This window comes from Pongo abelii, chromosome 9 (assembly GCF_028885655.2).
Source record: "Pongo abelii isolate AG06213 chromosome 9, NHGRI_mPonAbe1-v2.0_pri, whole genome shotgun sequence".
Lineage (NCBI taxonomy): Eukaryota > Metazoa > Chordata > Mammalia > Primates > Hominidae > Pongo > Pongo abelii.
The window spans coordinates 46,720,502-46,736,572 of record NC_071994.2 but is presented as its reverse complement, the minus strand read 5'-3'; the positions used below and the strand labels follow the sequence as shown (position 1 = coordinate 46,736,572).

Below are 16,071 nucleotides of genomic sequence, written 5' to 3'. Positions count from 1 at the left end.
ACTTCAGTTTCTTCCAGTCCCGAGTGTCTTGGTAAATTGTGTTAGCTCGCTCAGTATATATATTGCTTTCGTTGTCTCTGTGGCCTTGAGCAAGTTAACTACTCAGGGCTGTAATTTCTTCTGTAAAATAATGGATTGGAATGTGAAGGTCTCTACACCTTATTTATTGTAGGGAGACTTAAAGATTGAGGTAGAGATACATGTGGGTGTGAGAAATACCCAGAGACACCTAAAGGTCATCGGAGGGTCAATCGAATGCAGATAAATAGGTGGAAATGATCAATTGCTTAAAGCGAAAATAAAGCAATCTGGCTGCTTTCACATATACTACTTCAGACGTTGACCTTTGCCTTTCAAGAATAAGATGTTAAATCGCTTTTTTTGGTGCTTGTTATATTGATTAGCTCGCAGCCTGTTGAGGAACTGCTTTGCTGACTCAGCAAGGCCTCCAGCTTACATGCTGGACCAGGTGTAGGTTACTGCTACTGAGAGGAGGGAGATGCATGGACTGCTGTTTGCACCTGACTCTTCTTAGGATTGAGAGAACTGGCTGTTAAACGTGGGAAGAGACAGCCTGGCTTCAGGACGCATTTGATATTGGTTGTTTCTCTCTCCTGTTAGGGTGGAATTTACATGTTTCAGCTTGTGGACACCTATGCTGCCTCCTATGCCCTTGTCATCATTGCCATTTTTGAGCTCGTGGGGATCTCTTATGTGTATGGTAAGGAAATCACTGTGCTTGTTGCTGAAGTAGAGCTTGAGTGTCGGTAAGGCATTCATGGCAAGCAGATTTTCCATACTTAATAAGACAATCCAGGGCTTAAATTGCAACTATTTAGAAAACCTAAGACAGCTGCACTTTTGTTTCCAAACTTGCCTCAAGACCACTGTGATCCAAATTTAACAGGGAAACAAGAGGTGGCTGAAGGTGAAACTTAAAAATCTTTGTGTCAGAAATTCCTAGGACTTGGACACCCCTTTGGGTATGATCTGGCATGTGAACAGTTAATGCTTTTGAACAATGGCCAGATCAGGAAGGAGGAGGCTACTTTGCAGGCATGAAATTATTTCCTGGTATTCAATACCCATGCAGCTTGAATTGAGGGGTAACTTTGTAGCTGGTCCCTGGGTACTGTAGTGAGAACAGAGACCACTCAGCCCACAGATCCTTAGGAAACTTTATTAGCATCATAGGAGCCTGTGATGCAATATCTCAATCTCAGATTTTTCCAGGAATAAACTTCCAGTTGACTTACAGTTTATCCTTCCTGCTATCACAATAGCAACCGGCATGCCATATCAGTGGGGACATTATCAAGAACAGAAATGGTGAGCTGTTAGATGCCATCTTTGCCCTTTGTGTGGAGGTGTTTGTCCTTGGGGTTTCAAGGGTATCTCCTGGTCCTTGTATGCACTGTCGGTCAGTTCAAGAAAGTCCTATTTGATTCAAGGCCCTACTGACTTCTTTCCGCTTGGAAGCCTGCTCAGAACTGTGCTGAGGCCTCACTAATATATATATAAGGCCACCATAGCAAATATCAGGAAGACGAACATTTCCAGTTCAGACTATCTAACTGTACTTCAGATCCCGAAAGAGACAGCAACATATTCTAAGCTAAAAGGAAGTGCAAGATATTATTTGGAATGCAGGATATGCTCGAGGGACAAATGTACCATCTGGAGCCCAAAGGAAGAGGGGTCTAGGCCAAAGGGATCTGCAGAGCTCTGGTCTTTAAACTGGGGGCCCAGCAAAGCTCATCCTAACCTCCAGGTATCCTCATTATTAGCATCTTATTTTTAGTGTAATTGTTAGCCTCCACCCAACAGGTGCTTAACAGCTTCTTGTTTTTTTGGAAAACTCATTAAAATAAAGGTGGTGGAGTGGGAATCAAGGTGGAAAAAAGAAACTTTCTGGTACTCCAGAAACAGGATGATACCTGCAGTCAATTTTGGGCATTGGTAGAAGGGGAATTTGTCTCAGACTAGAGATCACATTCCCACTGCACGGAGAGTTTAGTTCCTGGCAAGAGAGGTGGGCAGGCATGCCAGCTGTCCTGGTGAGATCAGAGACCAAGCTGCCGGCACTTTTGGCTGATAAGACAGCCTAGATCCTGCAGTGATTGAAGACCTGCTGTCGGAGTTAGGGTGAGGCTTCACAGTGTTTTTTACCTGAGCAGAGAGTGGTAGAAACCCAGTGAAATCCACCACAGTGAATCTTAACTTTGTGCCCAGAAACAAAAGACCTTGCCAGGAGAGGCAAGAAGAAGCCCCCAAGGTCCTTCTTTGGCAACTCAGCCCCTCATGGGTCCACATGTAAGCTGAGGTCACTAGATGATCAGTTGGTAAAGTCAGGAAAGCACTTTATTTACAGCACTGGCCCAAGTGCAAGTAACTATCTCATTTACATCCTCTGTTTGTACCTGTACCCTAACTGCTGATTGCCACAAAGGGCACGTTTGCACAGTTCTTCCCTATAAAACAGGGCTGTTCAGGATGGTTTAAAACATCATTAAAATAGAAACCTCTTAATATTTCTGTTTTTAGGAATTAAATAAATAGCCTTCCTCCCATCCCCATACAAATCTAGTCATAGTTTTCTTTGTTCTGAAGGAAAAAATAAATCCTGTGTGCTTTAGTCTCTGGGCTATCTTAATTTTCCTTGGGACCACCCAGAGAATCCCCTGGTTTCTAAGTAAGAGTGCTGGTGTTGGGCTTGCCTCCAGAATCAGGTTGACTCTGTGCTGCGCTCAGGTTGAACCTGACTTCTGCAGTGTCTGATGTGGGTGTGCGCCTCTGATTTAGATCTGGATGGAATTCTAAGAAGTGAATCTCAAGAAGAAAAATAAGCTAACATGACTAAGGTAAAAACAAAACAAAACAAAACAAAAAAAACCTGCACAAATCTGTAACTTATATCCCAGAAGACAGTGTATTCTTTATTGAGATGATGAGGCCCCAAACCAGTGCAGGGTTCATTTAAAATAGTAGAACATAAACCTGTGAAGGGTTAAAACGAACCTGACTCACTTGATGTACTACCTTCATAGCCAGAATTAAAAAAAATACGCCACTGAATTGAAGAGATTTGTGTTTTCTTCTTGTTTCTAATAATCTCTACATTCTAGAGGATATCATCCAAACATTTGAAATATTGTAGGGACAATTTTCAAGTTTTATTTATTAGATTGAAACAGTTGTTTGACGTTCTCAAATCAACATGCCTCAGTGGCCAATAGCTGGCTTCGAGGTATCCAGGTTTAAAAGTATAACTCCCTGAGTTTTGTGTAGAAGTGGTCCCTTTAGCAGACTTTTATCTAAGCAGAGTCATTTTGAAAAAATGATTTGCATTTTTTCTGGAGCCAGTACAGGGGCCTTTTGGCTGGAGGAACAATGTGATTGAACAGCCACTACCAAGGTCTTCTGCTTGCTAACTGCCTGGCTCTCCATTCTGTATTTCCCAAACCTCAATGTGGAGTGGTCTTGATCTGTTTTCCATGTCAGTCAGTTACTTTTTTCACATCCCACCCCCCAGATGGCCTCTCTCCACATTCTTGTGGGAAATGTTAGATTCACAGCAGGCAATGGCTTTTGCTTGATGGACTATCTGTTTTCAGTTCTTGCCCATCCTTATGGCTGAACTCAGCACGATTTTTTAAAGTACAAAAAAAATCCCCAAAACAACAAAAATAAAGTGTCCCCCTGAAATCTACAAATTCAAGCTTAATTTATTTCTCTATGAGCCCCCTCCCTGAGCTCCATTTTCCCTTACGTTTTTATCTGAAACGTCATGGTATACACCACCAATTTCAGGGTGCAGTGTTTCCTAGCTCCATTTGCTGGTACTCAGTAAACTTTAGGAATGCTTTAGCTCATTAATAACTCACACAGGTAAATGTGTGTGAGTATGTCATGTGGGCTCTTAAGAATGTGGAGAGCATGGGATAATGTCCTATATTCATGAAACTTGCCAACTAGCTCCCAAGGAAGAACACACACACTTAAGACACTGAGGAGAAGGACAGTGCTAACTGTGCATCCCTGGCTGTGAGCCCTTTTGCTGCCCAGAGATAATGGAGGGTCAGAGTAGTCAGAAAATCCTTGGAGGTGGCATCTCAGAGAAAAAATAATATAAAATAAATAAACACTGGGACTTAGGGAGTGTTAAGCTGAGGGCCCTTCACATTAACTACAAAAGAATAACTTGGGGATTTACTTGTCCAAAAGTATACACAAGACTGGAGACATAATTTGTGGGACATAGTACTAAATGAAAATATAGAGTCCCTTGTTAAAAAAAAATATGAATTTCAATATGGTAGCTTGAGAGCATTAAACCAGGTATGGTTCCTCTCTGAGCACACAGATCTCTGTGCTCAGAGAGGAACCACACCTGGCCACCCAGGAGGGAGAGCAGCCCCCATGAACAATAGCCAGACCAAGGGCACAGGTGTGGTTTAGAGAGGCAAAAGCCACAAAGGTGCATGGGGGAAAGTGATTAACTGGTTGAAGCAAGTCCTTGACATCTCAGTTCAGGATCTTTTGGTCGTATGCAGTTTGTCATGGACTGATTTCTGAGCCTCATATCTGTTTGAGTCTAAAATAATAGCCATGAGTTCACCACCTTTTTTTCCCCCTGCTGTTTTTCTGCTAATTCAGACTCATTTTTGAGAATCAGCTGCTCAGAGCCCTTTTGGGACCTGACTACTTGGTCTCTTATCCCTCCAGGCTTGAGGTCATGCAGCAGGCAAGTCCCTCTTGCCCATGCTCAAGGCTCCATGAACAGTTCCTTTATCATGAGTTAGGCCTTGAAGGCAAGATGGATGTGGATTAGGGGAAATGAGAAAGCAGTCAGAGGAAGCCATATAAACAGAGGCCTAAGATGAAAATAGCTGTTGACTCAGTGAAGGACTCAGGTGGGGACTCGGATGTGGGCCAAGGCCTGGGTGCTGGGAGTGAGGCAGAGGCTGGAGGAACTGGAGAGCTTGACTCAGGAATGGGCACGGTGCAGGAGGGTTGTGTGACAGGGGAAATGTCTTTCCAGGGTCCAAACTGGCCCTGGAACCAAAGCCTTTTCACTCTTGGTCCCGGGACTGCTCCTCTTCATTAAGTTATCTCTTGCTGAAAACTGAGCACCCATGATCCACCCCTTCCTACAGCTTGGGGTCCAGCTCTTTATCCCCTCTTGGGGAGCTTGAGCACTTTTACCATGACCCCCTCCTCTTACAGGAGGCTGCTTATGTGTATTCCTTAGGTCTAACCTTGAGCCCTATCATATTGGTGTCCCCAGTCAAGCCACATGCCACCACCTCTTGGGGATGGTTTCATGAAGGGGAACAACATGGCAACAGGATTGATGCTAATAATAGAAATTTCTAGAATCTCTTTTTTTTTTTTTTTAAGAAAAAAAACTGAGGCCTGCTGTTGGTGCTTTATATATATTTTTGAGGGCCTCAGCTTTGACTTCTATTTATTTTATTCTCTCCCCTCACTTATGCTCAGAAGGCCTAGTGGTCAGAGGCCACTCATTTGAAGGTGTATAATAAAAACTAAAGGAGACTAACAAATCCAAAGATGATCGGGTCAGCTGCTCAAAGCATTCAGTTCTTGCCTGTAGACCCAAGAAAGCAACCTGGAGTGTCCTTGTGTCATGGATTGACCTCTCCGGAAAAGCCTTAAGAGCTCATTCAGCTCAGTCTCCCCAATCAACAACAGCTTGGGCAGGAAGACTGTTTCACCTAAGGTCACACAGTGAGTCAGTAGCAGAACTGGGGATCAACTCTTGGACCTTAACTCCCAGTCCAGTGCTCTTTCCACTGTACCATGTTTGTGACTGACCGCTGTCAGACTTGCCTTAAAGTAGAGCAGGAAGCTCAGCTGCAACCTAAGGCATTTTAGAGTGAGCTGGGAAAAGTTGCCTTGGATGAGTCCTCATACTTTTCCCAGTACAGGCTCCTCTACAGCAGCCCTGAGGCTTGGCGGCCCTCCATGATGGCTGTTGTCAGGGGTCTGAAGACTTGCTCTCCATGAGGGGTGGCTGACATTCTCAGTCTGAGCTTGGTAGGAAGTAAAAGCAAATGTCAGGAACGGAGGGCTGTGAAGGGTCTCAGGATCCATTATTTTGGTAGTGGTGTCTGGAGTGGAGTTTTTTGGGTTAATTTTAAGATTGAAGTACAATGTACATACATGATATATTTTTCATTTATGTATTTTTTATTAGATACTGACAAGTTATAGTGGTATATATTTGCGAGGTACAAAAGTGATGCTATAATATGTGTTATACAATGTGGAAGGATTGAATCAAGCTAATTGACATTTCTATCACTTCAAATACTTATTATTTATTCCTCCTGTCTAAGTGAAACACTGTATCCTTGACCAACATCTCCCCATTTTCCCCATTCCCCAACCTCTGGTAACTACCATTCTGCTGTCTCCTTCTATGTGTTCAATTTTTTTTTTAGATTCCACACATAAGTGAGAACACGCAGTGTTTGTCTTTCTGTGCCTGGCTTATTTTACTTCGCATAATGTCCTCCAGGTTCATCCATGTTATCACTTATGACATCATTTCCTCTCTTTTAAAAGGCTGAATGGTACACCATTGTGTATGTACACCACATCTTTATCCATGCATCAGTTGATGCACACTTATGTTGATTCCACTGATGCTGCAATAAACATGAGCGCAGATATCTTTTAGACATACTGATGTCACATCCTTTGGATATACACCCAGTAGTTGGATTGTTGGATCATATGGTAATGCTATTTTTAGTTTTCAGAGGAACATCCATAATGTTTTCCATAGTGGCTGTACTAATTTACATTCCTACCAACAGTGTACTAGGGTTCCCTTTTCTGCACAACAGCGTGCAGCTCAATGAATTTTCACCCCAATGTAACCAGCACCCAAATCAAGATATAGAACATTAGTAGGGCCATTTTTTTCTTTTTCTTTTTTTTTTTTTGAGACAGAGTTTTGCTCTGGTTGCCCAGACTGGAGTGCAATGGTGCGATCTTGGCTCACTGCAACCTCCGCCTCCCGGGTTCAAACGATTCTCCTGCCTCGGGCTCCCAAATAGCTGGGATTACAGGCATGCATCACCATGCCCAGCCCAGCTGATTTCAATATGGCCTCAGCTTAAAAACTCATCATTCCGGCCGGGCGCGGTGGCTCACGCCTGTAATCCCAGCACTTTGGGAGGCTGAGGTGGGTGGATCACGAGGTCAGGAGATCGAGACCATCCTGTCTAACATGGTGAAACCCCGTCTCTACTAAAAATACAAAAACGCTGGGCATCGTGGCGGGCGCCTGTAGTCCCAGCTACTGGGGAGTAGAGATGGGGTTTCACCAAGTTGGCCAGGCTGATCTCGAACTCCTGCTCTCAAGTGATCCACCCGCCTCCGCCTCCCAAAATGCTGGGATTACAGGCTAGAGCCACCAGTCCCGGCCCAGCGGGGCCATTTTTTAAGGGTCTGAATTGAACTATTCCATTCTGCAGAAGGAAAACTCCAGTCTCTGTTTTCTAGCCCAGCAAGAGATTGTCTTCTCTCATCACATCCATCCTTCCCCACTTCCAAGTAGCAGAAGGCAGGCACTGAAAATACAGGACCAGGAAGGATAAGTGGGGACTGAGGTGGGGGTGGTGGGGGACACTGATCAGACAGGTGGTGGCCAGGGAGGTGATGGCAGAAGGGGGAGAGGTGGCCAGTGAAGGCAGGAAGAGGAACACCCAGAGACTGAATTCATCTGCTTTCGTGGAGCTCAGGGCAAAAGACCCAGAAATCTGAGGAGGCTGGGAAATCCTGAGAACAGGAGGAGCAAGGGACCAAGGTCTAGAAAGAAGGCCTGAAAATGCGCAAGGAGTATTCTTGATGGGAGGACATGTTGGTAAGTCCCTCTTGACCTGCAGGTACCCACTTTTCACGAAAATGATGGAGGATGAAGGAATGATGAGGTTTTTTTTTGAGACGGAGTCTCGCTCTGTCGCCCAGGCTGGAGTGCAGTGGCGCGATCTCGGCTCACTACAAGCTCCGTCTCCCGGGTTCACGCCATTCTCCTGCCTCGGCCTCCCGAGTAGCTGGGACTATAGGGGCCCGCCACGACGCCCAGCGTTTTTGTATTTTTAGTAAAGACGGGGTTTCACCGTGTTAGACAGAATGGTCTCGATCTCCTGACCTCGTGATCCGCCCACCTCGGCCTCCCAAAGTGCTGGGATTACAGGCGTGAGCCACCGCGCCCGGCCGGAATGATGAGTTTTTAAGCTGAGGCCATATTGAAATCAGAGCTGCTGACTATGAAGGAGCTTGAACTTGGAGACCGTACAGGTCCATTCAACATCTTAGTTCCACAGTTCCGGGAAGGCCACACTTCTGATGAGGTCGGAAAAGAATGCAAGAAACTGCCCAGTTCTAAAATATTTGTCAATGCCTTTTTCTTTTGAGGAGTGGTTTTAAAAACCTTCCTAAACCAAGAGGGTGCAGGGATGGCGGTTGTCTAGGGCCATGAGAGTAATCATCTCTCCTCTGTTTTTACTTTAGTGAGGTTGATGAATGACAAAGAAGACAGCAGTCCTTTGAGTTCCAACAAAGTGGGTGATGGACACTTGGAATTTACGTTGGTTTTTGTGTGCGATTATCATCTTGCATGGCACAAAGATAAATGACTCATTGGAAGAGTGTCCTTGGGAGGGTGGGGGATAAAAGCCAGTGTGCAGTGATTTTCTCTCTAAATTCCAAGGCTTTCAGAATATGCTCTGCTTATTGACCACAATCTTCACTGGTTTTGCCAGAGTTGTCACTAAGCACCTCAGAAAACAGCTGCACATGTGAGATGTCAGGTTGTGGCAATGCTGAGAGCCTGGGCCAGGCTGGAACTAAGCTTTTTAGATGTCACCGTGGGCTGACATTTTTGAACATCACCACAGAGCATATTTAATATCTATTTAAGTGTTCAATTTGCCTTAATCTTCCTGGCAGCGAGTCATTTATCTGATGGTTCCCTGCTTAATAGAGGTCATGTTGATACCGGGCTGGGGCCAGCCCTAGCCAATGGTGCTTGAGTGAGGGGCTCTAGTGCCTGCCCTGCCCCCACCTCACCTTCCTGCTACTGTGCCTTATACCTGTTCTCTGCTTGTCTATTTGCAGGCTTGCAACGATTCTGTGAAGATATAGAGATGATGATTGGATTCCAGCCTAACATCTTCTGGAAAGTCTGCTGGGCATTTGTAACCCCAACCATTTTAACTGTAAGGATTTTGCATGTTTTCTTGTGCAGATAGCACCTTGCATACGTATGTGGTGTTTTACATTTGAACAGTGCGTGCCTGCGTGTAAGCCTGGGAGCTGGTAGGTTGGGTGCTGGTCTGTCTTCCAAATGAGAAAACTGAAGTTCAGAGAGTTGAAAAGACTTGCCTAAAGGTGCTTAGCAGGTCAGGTGCAGAGCTGGGACTCATGCACAGGTCTTTGGAGAACCCCTATGGCACATTTCCCATTATATCAGTCTGCTTTATGTACTAATAATGGATTACAATCACAGTCACGTTTTCCACGTGCTAACCATGCTGTAGGCTTTGTTCACAGTGCTCCCTATGTATAGCCTCATCTCTCCCTCACAGCAGCTCCTCAAGATTGGCATTATAATGATCTCCACTTTACAGATGAGGAAACGGAAGCCCAGAGTTGGTGTGACTTGCCTTGCCTTGTACATCTAATAATTATCAACAGCTTGGATTTGAACTTAGGCGGTCTGGCTCTAGAATTCATGCTCTTAATCACTGTTCAACACAGCTGCTCTACAACTAATATAGCATTAAACTTTTATGCTAATTTTTATTGCTTTTGAGAACTACTTTGTCATCTTCAAGTGGGATGATGACATTTTGGGATCATCTGACATTCACCTTCTTAAAGATCAGAGCCTTTCACATTTCAGAAAATCTGCAGTTCAGGGACTTACATTCTCATTTTGTCACCTTTGTTATTGTGCTATAAGCTGCCAGCTTTGCCCCACTTCACACTGCAAACACAGCAATTGACAGAGATTTTTCCCCATCCTCCTCTGTGGCTTGTACAGGTGTAATTTTGGGAACGCTGGAGGATGTTGGCTGTAATTCCCACTGGATCCAGTAGGTGGCACTAGAAACCAGATTAAGACCTTTGTTTTACTATTAACACGTGGTCCCAGTTTCGCTAAAGGAAAGCAAGACAGGATGAAAGCATAATTGCAAAGGGAATGCATTTTTTTCTTTCTTTCTTCTTTCCTTCCCTCCCTCTCTCCCCTTCCTTCATAAATGAGTTTTAATCAAAACATCTCAATTTCTTTCTGAAAAGCTAGAAATGTAGACAGAAAAATCGTTCAGCATTGATCTCCCTCTGCGTTGATGCGAACATCATACTGAGGCTGACATCTGTACCTATATTTTAGAGTCTGCAATTTGTCTGAAAAGTCCCACCAGATTTGGGGCATAGGAGTTGAAAAGGGTAGGCTTTCTATCTCTTGAATTCAGGACTGGAATGTATATGAAGAACTTGAATTTACCTAATCGGTGGGAAGAGAACATCTGCGAACAGACAGACTCGCAGGCCTCCGGTGTTCCCATCTCTACTGCGCTTGCCCTCTTCCCTGGGTCCTACCACTCATGATTTATGCTTGGCTAAAATCAAAGTTAGAACATGTTCTAGATTCTCTCTTGCTTTTCTTCCCACCCCAAAAGATACTGTGCTTCAGAGGATTTTATTATACTCTGGAACAACATCTCACATAGTAATAATCAGCGCTGCTATTTGTTGTGGTCTATATTAGGCAGACACTTTATAAGCATTGTTTCTAAAGCTTAGGACCACTTTGCCTGCTGGGTGATTCCTCTCTCATTTCACACATGTGTGCACTGAGGCTTGGCAAGGTCAAGGAACTTGCCCAAGGCCACTAGATTTGGAGGTGACAAAGCCAAGAATTGAATCCAGGACTGTCTAAGCTTCAAGCCAATACCTATATATTATTTCTAAAAACCTAGTACTTTCATCTTTGAGTTTGGCCAGTTTGGATTAAAATAGTTCTAATCATTTTTGTGAGCAGAATGTCAGAGAAGAGGAATTTTACGGACTTGCTGTTTTTTGAGAAAGTTCCTCAACTATGTTGTGCTTTACTTAGTTACTAATATAAATCTTATGCCAGAAAGTTGTGGAGAGGTCCCAGAAAACATCCTGAACCAGATTCCCCTTCTGTGTTGGCTGGGAACTAGGGACAATGAGAAGGGGTCAATTCCATCATCATTGTCAACTGATGAGTCTCCCTCCAGCACTTTCTTTGGCTGCCGTCACAAAAAGGTCAGGGCGTACCTGACTCAGTGGCTAAATTATTACCTATCATGGCCAGTCCCAGCCAAGGACAGGGTTTCATCAAAGTTAACTTGGCAGAGGGAAATTTATGGCAAAGGACAAATTTGCACAGGTAAATTCGATATGATATTTGTGCAACTGGAAATGAGTGTCGGAGGACCAAGCCCAACACTTATTTTTTGCCATTTGCGCTTCTATAAAATGGATATTTGTGGTGTGCTGCAATAGGCTAAGATTATGGGTTTAAATTACTCTGGAGCCCCTAAAATGAAATTGATCATTTTTATATATGCCTTCATGGATTTATAGAGCTATAAATATTCTCCATGCAATTATTGTATACATAGTTGGATCACGTTACTGAGTTATGCATGCACATAAGCAGATGTATTGCTATTTATATAGTAAATGAAATGGAGCAGCTTACCATAATTACATTAGGCCATACTTCCAATACTCTGGTTAATAAAGCTTATAACTCTAGGGACAAATGTTTAAAAAGGGGCCTAGAGTAGACATCTCTTTCCATAGAAGACTTTTTTCCAGCAGTTGTCTTTGGGCTCATGTTGCTTTGAATCAATATATTGAATTATTGTTGTACTGAAATAATCACTTGCCCCAGCTGCCTGGGCTTTGTGGCAATAATACAGATGCCTTACATCCATCTAGCACTTCACACTTTTCTAAAACACTTTCATACATTATCTTTCCTGGTAAAATTCCTTCCAGTCACTTTTGGGCAGTTATTTTGTTGTTTAAGTTAGGAAGAGAGGGGTGGGGAGAGGAGGAGAGGACTTACATGGGTACATTATTCTAGGCTGATGTTGCTACAGGCAGGGTGAATACAGGGAGCCATACACTTTTCAGGGAAATTTTCCCCCAAAGGCTTGAGTAGAGAAGTTAGAACCTTGGCTCCACTTTTTAAAGATGCCTCTATTTTCAGCACTTGAATTCCTTTCTTTCTCTTTAGCTGCACTGGCCAAGTCTTCAGAGGGTTCTCACGGCTGTTGCTAGCCCGTGTGTGCAGTGATAGGAGTCAATGGGCAGAAAACACATCATGACCTCTCTTAAAATCAAGGGGGGGACTCATGGGTAAATACCAAACTATCATTTCCAGAAGACCCCTGTGTGGTATACACAGAGTGAGATATATCCATTTTATAGCAGGGAAGTCTGGGACATAAAGGTCCCTCAGCTAATTAGTGGTTGGGCCAAGATTAGCCTGCTGGTCTCTGGGCTCACGGCTCACCACTTGGTGATGACGCCTGTTCTCATTGAGTCATTTAAGGGGAGCTGTGCATCCCTTCTGTTTGTCCCACAGCTTATTATAGGACCAAGCTTCCAGCTCAGTCACTGCCTGGGGACTACTCTGGGTCTTACTCAGCCAGCATTAGAGGCAGCTCCTGGATGTGGGCCATTCCTCATTCCAGAAGAAAGCAAAGTAGATTCAATTTTTTAAAAGTAAGAATACATAAACCTAATGGGTTTCCCCTCCCCTGCCATTCCCTTCCCTCCACCCCCCACCCCTCTTGCCCTCTCCCCTCCTCTCCTCTCCCCCTCCCCTCCTATGCCCTTCCCTTTTTCTTGAGACCAAGACGCGCCCTATTGCCCAGGCTGGGGTGCAGTGGCATGATCTCGGCTCACTGCAGCCTCTGCCTCCCAGGTTCAAGCAATTTTCCTGCCTCAGCCTCCCAAGTAGCTGAGATTACAGGCGCGTGCCACCATGCCGGGCTAATTTTTATATTTTTAGTCAAGATGGGGTTTGACCATGTTGGCTAGGCTGGTCTCAAACTCCTGACCTCAGGTGATCCACCGCCTCAGCCTCCCTAAGTGCTGGGATTACAGGTGTGAGCCATTGCACCTGGCCTCGGTTTCTTTCTTATAACAAAAGCTTGATTATTACCCATTATAGAAAATACAGGCTGGGCGCGGTGGCTCACACCTGTAATCTCAATACTTTAGGAGGCCGAGGTGGGCAGATCACCTGAGATCAGGAGTTTGAGATCAGCCTGGCCAACATGGTAAATCCCGTCTCTACTAAAAATACAAAAATTAGCTGGGTGTGGCGGCATATGCCTGTAATCCCAGCTATTTGGGAGGCTGGGGCAGGAGAATCGCTTGAACCTGGGAGGGGCAGGTTGCAGTAGCCGTGATCACACCATTGCACTCCAACCTGGGTGACAGAGTGAGACTCTGTCTCAAAAAGAAAAAGGAAAAGTAAGTACAGACAGCTCCTACTTAAAAACACCCACTATCACCCCTGCCCACCTCTGCCTACTTGTCACCTTGGTATATATCCTTTAAACTTGTCTTCTCTGTCTGTCTGTATACACATGCACACATATTACTCCACTCCCATGGTTTGGCAAATGCAGAGTCAGCAGCTCAGAATATATAATTTCCATCTCTTTGAAATTTAGTTTCTTCATCTGAAAAATGGATTAATAATACTACTCTTTCGTGGGTATAAAATAATAGAGACGAAAACATCAAACTCATAACAGGGGTTTAATAGTGTTGAGTGCTTGAATAATTCACACCACCACCCTAACGTGTGTCACTTTTATCTTTCCAGTTTATCCTTTGTTTCAGCTTTTACCAGTGGGAGCCCATGACCTATGGCTCTTACCGCTATCCTAACTGGTCCATGGTGCTCGGATGGCTAATGCTCGCCTGTTCCGTCATCTGGATCCCGATTATGTTTGTGATAAAAATGCATCTGGCCCCTGGAAGATTTATTGAGGTAATTTTGTCTACTTCTTTCCCTCCCAATTCCTCCCAAGGGAAAGCCCATAAAAGCTCTGCATGTTAAAAAACAAAAGATTCGGTAAACTTATTCAAGAGGGAGACTTGGTGATGAAGCGATTACAGTTGCCACTGTTTCTGTTAAACCCATTTTTATTATGTATGATTCCTCTAATGGAAGGGCTCAGCCAATCTGCAAGCAGAACTGTTATTATGCTAGTCCTCAGTGTGGTGACAGCTCTGGGGAATAAATGATCGGAGGGTCTCCTCTTTCCTGGAGTTTCCTCCTCCTTTTCCCTCATCCACAGCTTAAATCTCAGTGTTTTGTTTTTAACCACACATCAGATTCCCCCTTCCCTGATGCTCCTCTCTGTCTAAGCCTTCTTCCCAAACATCTATTACCATTAAACTTAAAATCACTACCCCCTCCTGTTGTGCCTCTGTTAGGGATGGTTGAGGGTCTCAGCTGATTAAAATGTCACTGTTCCCATAGAATGTAGTGAGAATTTCAGGACCTGGCTGGTATGAGGTGAGACTTGTCTTTCTTTGTCAATTGATCCCTTGCTGGACCCAATTCCCATCTCTAGTGTGAAGAATCCCCACTGTCACTCCTGAGTGAATGGGAAGGGAACTGCCTCTTGTGCCACCAGTGAAGTGTGGTCAGGCTTTTGTTATTTATGAGGAGTCGCTTGCTCAGGTGTGCTAGGAATCACTCAGCCCTGCCTCGGTCTTGAGGATCCAGGAATCTGGCATTTTGGACTAAATCAGGGCTACTTAGGGTTTGCTCCAGAGACCAGCAGCATCCTTCTCACCTGAGAACTTGTTGGAAATGCACATGATCAGAATCCAGGCAGAAGACTCCTACTGAACCAGAGTCTTGGGGAAATGGGACCCTGGAATCTACAGTTTAACAAGCTCCCCCGTTAGTGAAGCACTGGACTAGATTCAGGTGATAGAAGGCAGAGAAGAACAGTTTGGCATTTGCTGTTGGTCTGATGGGTTGAAAAAGGAATGAAGAAGGAGCAGGCCTCTGGGTTATCCCATTGAGGCTCTGGAGGGGAGACAGAGGATGGGAATCAGGCATGTGGTATGTGCACAACGCAAAAGTCCACTGGGTGGGGAGGTAGCTTTTGTCTTCATTGGACTAACGGTGGAGACAGAATTAGCAAAAGGAGGTATAGGAATCTTTTTACTGCAGCTGTATTCTAGTTTCCAACCTCAGGAAATTCTGTTATTCCCTTGAGGTAAATGAGGTAAGTGACTGGCCCCATGGGCTTCCAGAGATGGTTCACTCCTGCCCCACATAAGCCTCCCCACCAACTGACCCAGAAATCTCTTTCCCTCTGAATAGAACCTGGTTTGGCCTCTGCCACTTTTGTCTTAGGCTAAAAATCTCTAAACTGATTGAGTTGGCTATATAAATTTATTACGGTGGATTTGGGACACAAAGGTTGCAAACTGATGATTAAGGAGAGATTAAACTAACAGCTGTAAGTACCAGCTTCACTTTAAAAGGTAATAAACATATAATTGTTCCCTCTTAGTCAGAAATATGTTTTCTTTCCTTTTTCTAGAAAATGTTCCAGTCAAGTTCTGTTTTCCATAAAAATTTCAGCTGAAGGATTAGAGACATTCCTATTATTTTTAGCTTGCCTGCAAGAACCTACACTGCTGAACCAAGTCAGAAGCGTGTATTTTGTCAACAGATAATTAAAATCTTTGCTCACTCTTGGCGATGTATCTTTGGGGTTGGATTTTTTTTTTCCTCTGGTCATTTATATCCTTCTGGGAAATATGCTAAACAAAATCCAATTATTTAGATGTAGCAATCCACTGTTGAGACTACAGAACAAAAGTAATCAAGCACATGTCTTTTGCAGACTGTGTTTGGCAGTGAAGAGAGAAGCTTGTGGATTCTCTTCATTTGGAGGGAAAAAATGTATAATTAAAATCTGGGCCCTTTATCCTCTATTAATCTTGTGC

General features: G+C 44.1%; 1 protein-coding gene across 1 annotated transcript in view; it reads left to right on the top strand.

Annotated features, from left to right (window-relative positions):
- Nucleotides 1–15,827, top strand: part of LOC100431924 (sodium- and chloride-dependent glycine transporter 2) — a 50,674-nt gene extending 34,847 nt beyond the window's left edge. The window contains exons 11-14 of the mRNA XM_063728507.1: nt 622–721; nt 9,151–9,251; nt 13,919–14,086; nt 15,663–15,827. Of these exons, the coding sequence (XP_063584577.1) occupies nt 622–721; nt 9,151–9,251; nt 13,919–14,086; nt 15,663–15,707 (414 nt within the window). The 3' untranslated portion in view covers nt 15,708–15,827. The remainder of the gene's footprint in view (nt 1–621; nt 722–9,150; nt 9,252–13,918; nt 14,087–15,662) is intronic.
- The last annotated feature ends 244 nt before the right edge of the window (nt 15,828–16,071 follow it).